This window comes from Salarias fasciatus, chromosome 6 (genome assembly GCF_902148845.1).
Source record: "Salarias fasciatus chromosome 6, fSalaFa1.1, whole genome shotgun sequence".
Classification (NCBI taxonomy): domain Eukaryota; kingdom Metazoa; phylum Chordata; class Actinopteri; order Blenniiformes; family Blenniidae; genus Salarias; species Salarias fasciatus.
This window is the reverse complement of record NC_043750.1, coordinates 4947636-4953836: the sequence shown is the minus strand read 5'-3', so window position 1 is coordinate 4953836 and position 6201 is coordinate 4947636. Positions and strand designations below refer to the sequence as shown.

Here is a 6201-nt window from a genome sequence, read left to right as displayed (position 1 = left end):
GGGCGGAGGCCGAGGCCCACATGAAGGACAAACTGGTTCGCAACAACAACGTGCGTGTCCGAAAAGGAGAAGGACCTGCTGTCTCCCAAGGACAACATGGGCAAGAACGTCCACGAGCTGGAGAAGTCCAGACATGCCATGGAGCAGCAGCCGGAGGAGATGAAGAAGCAGCTGAAGGAACTCCAGACCCACATGAAGGATTTGTCCTGGGACCTGGAGAGTTTCAAGCCGCAGATCTGAACTACAGAGTTGGACTGGATTGCAGAGAAACCTTGTCGCAGGAGATCTGGTGGGGTTTTTTTATGGACAGTACAGCACCTCATGATTCCTGGATGTGTTGTAGCAGCTGAAGGAACTCCAGACCCACATGAAGGATCTGTACCGGGACCTGGAGAGCTGCTGCTGGCCTCAGGGATGGCCCGCGACTGGCCCGACGCCCGCGGCATCTGGCACAACGACAACAAGACCTTCCTGGTGTGGGTGAACGAGGAGGACCACCTGCGAGTCATCTCCATGCAGGAAGGAGGCAACATGAGGGAAGTGTTCACCCGCTTCTGCACTGGGCTCACCAAGATCGAGAGCCTGTTCAAGGAGCGAGGCCACGCCTTCATGTGGAACGAGCACCTGGGATTCGTCCTCACCTGCCCGTCCAACCTGGGCACCGGGCTGCGTGCCGGCGTCCACGTCAAGCTGCCCAACATGAGCAAACACGCAGACTTCGAGGACGTGCTGAAGAAGCTGCGCCTGCAGAAGTGAGGAACTGGGGGCGTGGACACGGCCGCCGTGGGCGGAGTCTTCGACATCTCCAACGCTGACCGTCTGGGCTTCTCCGAGGTGGAGCTGGTGCAGATGGTGGTGGACGGCGTCAAGCTGCTGGTGGAGATGGAGAAGAGGCTGGAGAAGGGCCAGTCCATCGACGACCTGATGCCCGCCCCAAAGTAAATCCTCCAATTGGACGACCCCCCCCCCCCCCCCCACCCCAACCAACACCCCAACCCCCCCCCCCCCCACCACCACCACCAAAAGAGTGACTACGGAAAGGACTGAGTAGAAAGGAATGTCTGGGACAGGACCAGACACTAAAGAGCTAAAGGGACACTGTGGACGGGACCAGAAACTAAAGGACTAAAGGGACACTATGGACGGAACCAGACACTAAAGAGCTAAAGGGACACTGTGGACAGAACCAGAAACTAAAGGGCTAAAGGGACACTATGGTGGGGAGCAGAAACTAAAGAATTAAAGGGACACTGTGGACGGGACAACAGGCAGACGGTCAGAGACAGACAGACGGGAATGAAAAAAAAGTGGCAGCTGGTGCAGTTCTCTCCATTGGGGGGGTTCCATTTGAATGAATTCAAGAGTTTTTAAAACATTTTCAATAAAATTTAAGATAGATGCGAAGTCAGAAATTGTAGTCATATAATTTCTTTCAAACAAACCTAATTTACGGCCACAGAACAACCCTAAAACAACCAAGAACAAAAAGCAAGCAAACATGTACTTAAGAATTAAACCATTGTATTTACAAAATTACAAGTGCAAAATGCAACAATACTTTTGTGTAAGAGCCATTGTAATATAGTCAGTTCGGTGCTTGCTGCATCATTTAGGTAATGGATTGATGTTATAGTTTAAATGAACATGTAAGTGTGGAGGCAATATTTTATGTTAAGCTGGTGTCCTGCCTCTAGCAATCAGCTTGATTCTCTACAGGTTGCTGCTGCCTGCGAGGCCCGCAGAGGGGCAGGCTGAAAGCTTATTTGTAATGGTGCTGGATGGGGGAAGGGGCTCAGTTGAAAAAAGTTTTTGACCGTGTAACACAAGTTTGGAAGAAGAGCTCACCTTAAGGTGATTGTGGATTCAGGAAAAGGAATATTTTGGTTCTGGTAGTGGACCAGTAACATTTAGATTTTTTGTAAAGCCTTAAGTTGTTCATTTTTTGATCTGAATAAACCTTCTGTCGAGCTCAATCATCTCATCTGGATTTCTGGAAGCACGCGTCTAAAAACATGACCCCCTCCCTCTATGTGGCTGTAAACAAGATTTTGGAAACCCTTAAAGAACGGCCGCAACACTTTTGTATTACTACTTTTTGTACATAAATTTTGCCATTCTGTCCTTGAGAGAAGCAAATTTCTCAATGATGATAAACTATTTATTTTATGATTTAAAGCTAGGGTAGACGATGTTGTCCAAAAGTACTTTCAGTCATACTGAGTGAAATGCTCCTTGCCCCCTGGGAGCAGAGTTTTGCTCTCGGTCTGCTTCTCCCTCTGCCGTCACAACTCTCTGATTGTTGACAAAGCGCTGACATTTCTGGATCTCGTTGCTCTTTTCTTCAGCTTTGTGGCAGAAAAGAGAGCTGTCATGACCAAGAACCTCTCTGGAAGACTCCATCTGAGCATTCTCGTGTCTCGGAGTGGAGACCTTTCTGAGCTTGTCATTTAAACTCTAAAACTCTTGTTGAAGGTCGGCTTTCTGGTGGCAGATCTCTTGTAGCTCTATTTTGAGCTCTTTGTGTTTCTGGACAAGAGGAGATGCCTCTTTGTACTGCTCTGTGAAGGCTCGTATTTGGAACTGGAGCCTCCTATTTTTTCCTCCAAATTCCTGCACTTTTTCTGCTCCAGGATTGAAAACTGAATTTTCATTTGCCTCTCTTCTTTTAGTTTTCCCTTCAACTCCTGAAGCCGCCGCTGGAGCTCTTTGTTCATTTCCTTTAAGTCTCGGGTTGCCTTCTGCTCATTCATACGTTTTTCTTCCAAGTTATCCGTCTTGGAGAGTTTCAGCCAGGGGTCTTTAGCGGTCTTCTTCAGTGCCTTATTCTCTTGGCTCAGAGTTATATTCTCTGTTGTTGTGAAAGTTAGGATACATAGATATGTTTTGTACCCTACTCTTGATAAATCTAATAAAATTTCAAGAAGGTTGACCCCATATAATGAGAAATAAAATAATAATGTTTGCACCACCTGAGCCAAAGTAAACACCTCCCACAGTAAACTGTCAGAAGTTTAATTCAGTACAGTATAAAGCTGTGATTAAATGCCCCCCCAGTAGTTATCGTCCATTTATCGCCATCGAGGTGAACTGCTCAATATATCGTGATATTGATTTGAGGCCATATCACCCAGCTCTAGTCCGTATCATTATGTTGAGAAGAAGTGAGGACATAACACTTGCTGATGTGTTGAACACTTTCAGGCTGTAGTAAGTGAGTAAATGAAGTGGATCAAGGACCCCAGGCCGTGTTTAAGTTGTAAAACACACAGCGTTCTTCCTGCTCCAGAGCCAAATGGATCGGAGGTGCGCTGCTTCAGCCTTCCCGAGTTTCCTCTGTTTAGCTGCAAAACAATAGATTTCACTGGCTGATCGAACTTCAGGGGTGAATATTTGTATTTCATTATAATCCTATTGTACTGACATTTTAACAATAGTTTGAGTCATATCAGGGGTCACCAACACGGTGCCCAAGGACCACATAAGTCTCTCGCAGGCCTGTTCTAAAAATAGCACAACTCACTAAAATTGCTTGTTGTTTTGTTGATTTTTTTTTTCAAATCACACTTGTATTTATGTAGATTTAAAAATGACAGTATCTTAAAAATATGTTCATTATAAATGAACTTTAGATCAGTTTAGGTGGCGTCCGTGGACAGTAGCAGCACAGCGCAGCTGTTGGGTTTCATCCGGATGGTGTTTGAAGATTTCTCCTCATGACTCCCATTGTGACAATCCTGAACATCCGCTCCAAAGCGAAACAGCACGGGGTTTTCAGGGTGCTGTCGGAGGAGCTGTCAGCTGAATATGGAGACCCGCTGCTGCACAGAGAAATCCGACGGCTCAGCAGAGGACGAGTTTTACATCGTTTTTTTCTCACTTTTGGCTGAAATCAAAGAGTTCATGCAGTCCGAAGGCGAAGACGTCTCACTGCTAGAGGACACAGAGTGGACTCTTGACCTTGCATTTTTGACGGACATTACTGGGAAACTAAACCACTTGAACTGCGAGCTGCAAGGCAAATATAAGGCTGTTGGTGATATGATAAGTGCTTTAAATGCATTTAAGATGAACATTTTCTCAGTGGATGTACAGAGACAAAGCGTGCTGCACTTTCCCTCTGTGCAGTCGGTGCTGAAAGACAATCCTGCATCTGAGACATTTGACAAAGTGGCAGAAAAGTACTGTTGAGTCATAAACAGACTTGGGCAAGAGTTTGAGAATAGGTTTTGTGACCTTGAACGGTTGGTGACCATCCTTCACACAGCCACTGGAAACAAATGTAGGCGAGTTCAGTCCGACAGCACGCCACCGGGAGCAGCATTTTACGACGCCACGTGCTAGTCCTCATGGGAACTGTAGTATTCGTTCAGGCAAAACACTACCGCTTTTGTCCACTGGCGCCGCCAAAATCAGCGAAAACTGAAAGTTCCTTAGTGTCGCTTTAACAGTATTAATCCTGGCAGCATCAGACAAATGAAGAAGGGACCACCGATCAAAATCTTGTTTAATTTGTGCAAGAAGAGAGATAACATTTTTCTGATTAAGATTATGTAAAGTATCTGCCTCGTATACACTAGGGATGCAACGGCACACGGCAAAATATAAACTCCTTAAACTGCCATAGTGAGGAAGGCAAACGCATAACGCTGCTCCAGAAGCGGGAGCAGCAAGTCTTGAAGCAGGGGCTCTGGAGGACCGCTGTCAAACATATAATCGCAGCAAAGCTCCATCTGAGGACGCTGCTTGAATGAGGGTCGCTGCTGGTGGTAAGCAAACACAGGGAAGGTGTTGCACACTTGAAGGAATGACCCGACTCGTGTGGGTTTTTTTAAAGATGAGCTTTAGTGAACAGTTCTGTAAAACACGACACATGATACATGGCTGTCACTTCTGTCTGGGTGCGTTTCACAATCTTGGCCCAGACAGGATTCCGTAGGACCCTACTCACTTTTGGGGATACTCCCTCTGGTGGTGAAGTAGGGGTACAAGCCTATGTGTCTTATTTGGTGGGGATGGGAACACAGTTTTAGGGATTGAAACAAATTACAATGGGAACAAATAAAAGTAAACTAATAATAATATGGGGGGGGGGGGCCTATGTTCCCCTCACACTCTCCCCTCAAAAATTACATGGCGTCCCGACATGACACTACAACCTTATGCAGCAAATAATCAATTGCATTCAAGCAGGTTACAACTAAGTAGGAGTCAGAGTTCAACAATGTCCATCAGAATGCTTGGCTGTTGCCACGAGTTCATATGACAGGTATCTCCCATTGGTGTCATATGCTTGCAGGAGGTGTCATTGTGCACGATGACAAACCACTGCCACTTCCATCTTTAGCATGGGTATCTGCATTCTCTCTGAGTAAGGCATCTTAACACAGTTCCAACCTCTCTTTAGCATATGGTACTGTAGTCCAAGTTGGATTCCAAAATCTTATTCTACATTTCAAAACCAAATCAGCATATCACAACATTCAATGAGCTTATCAGCTAGTATATCAACTAACAACAATGAAAATTCTGAACTCTTTACAACGTTACTTTCATCTTTGAGTTACATCTCTATGAAATGTTTTAGTCAGATGCTACAGTAGGCTGTCCTAACTGATGATAAGTAAACCTCAACTTTGGCTTTCTTATTCTGAAAGGATACTTTCTTTCTTCAACAGGCGATGATTCAGCATCTTCTTGATCACCGTTCTCATTTTCAGAAAAGTGATACAGGATGGCTGGTTGAGAGCTGTCATTTCCTTGGGTCTCAGAATCTGTGTCATGTTGATCCCCTTCGCTCTCTTGATCACCTCCTGCCGTACCATTTTCTGGGTCTGGATCAGGTTCCCTTGGCCACTGATGCTGGACACCTTGTTCCTGGTGATCTGCTGACCACTCCATTACTCCTCTCCAGTCGTCATCCTCTTCTGAACTTTGTTCTTGCACAAGTTGTTCATGTCTTCTTTTGTTTATTTGTTTCTTCTTCCTTGCTTCTGTACGTGTGTTTTCTGTTTCGAATGGTAAGAAGTTACATGGCAGCAGAAGATTCCGGTGGACCACCCGGACTCGTCCTTTTCCATTTTCCGGCTTAATTTCATAGACCGGGCTGTCCTTGTATTTTTTTTGTGTCACCACAAATACCTGGTCCTCCCAGAATGACCTTAGTTTTCCTGGTCCTCCTTTCTCATTTAAATTTCTGACCAG

At 45.6% G+C, this 6201-nt stretch overlaps 1 protein-coding gene across 1 annotated transcript; it reads left to right on the top strand.

The window, feature by feature from the left end:
• Window positions 1–400: 400 nt before the first annotated feature.
• On the top strand, window positions 401–975 carry LOC115390107 (creatine kinase, testis isozyme-like). The gene is given in 1 exon segment (XM_030093807.1): window positions 401–975. A coding segment is annotated over 1 exon segment (528 nt). The 5' UTR covers window positions 401–414; the 3' UTR covers window positions 943–975.
• Window positions 976–6201: the final 5226 nt, after the last annotated feature.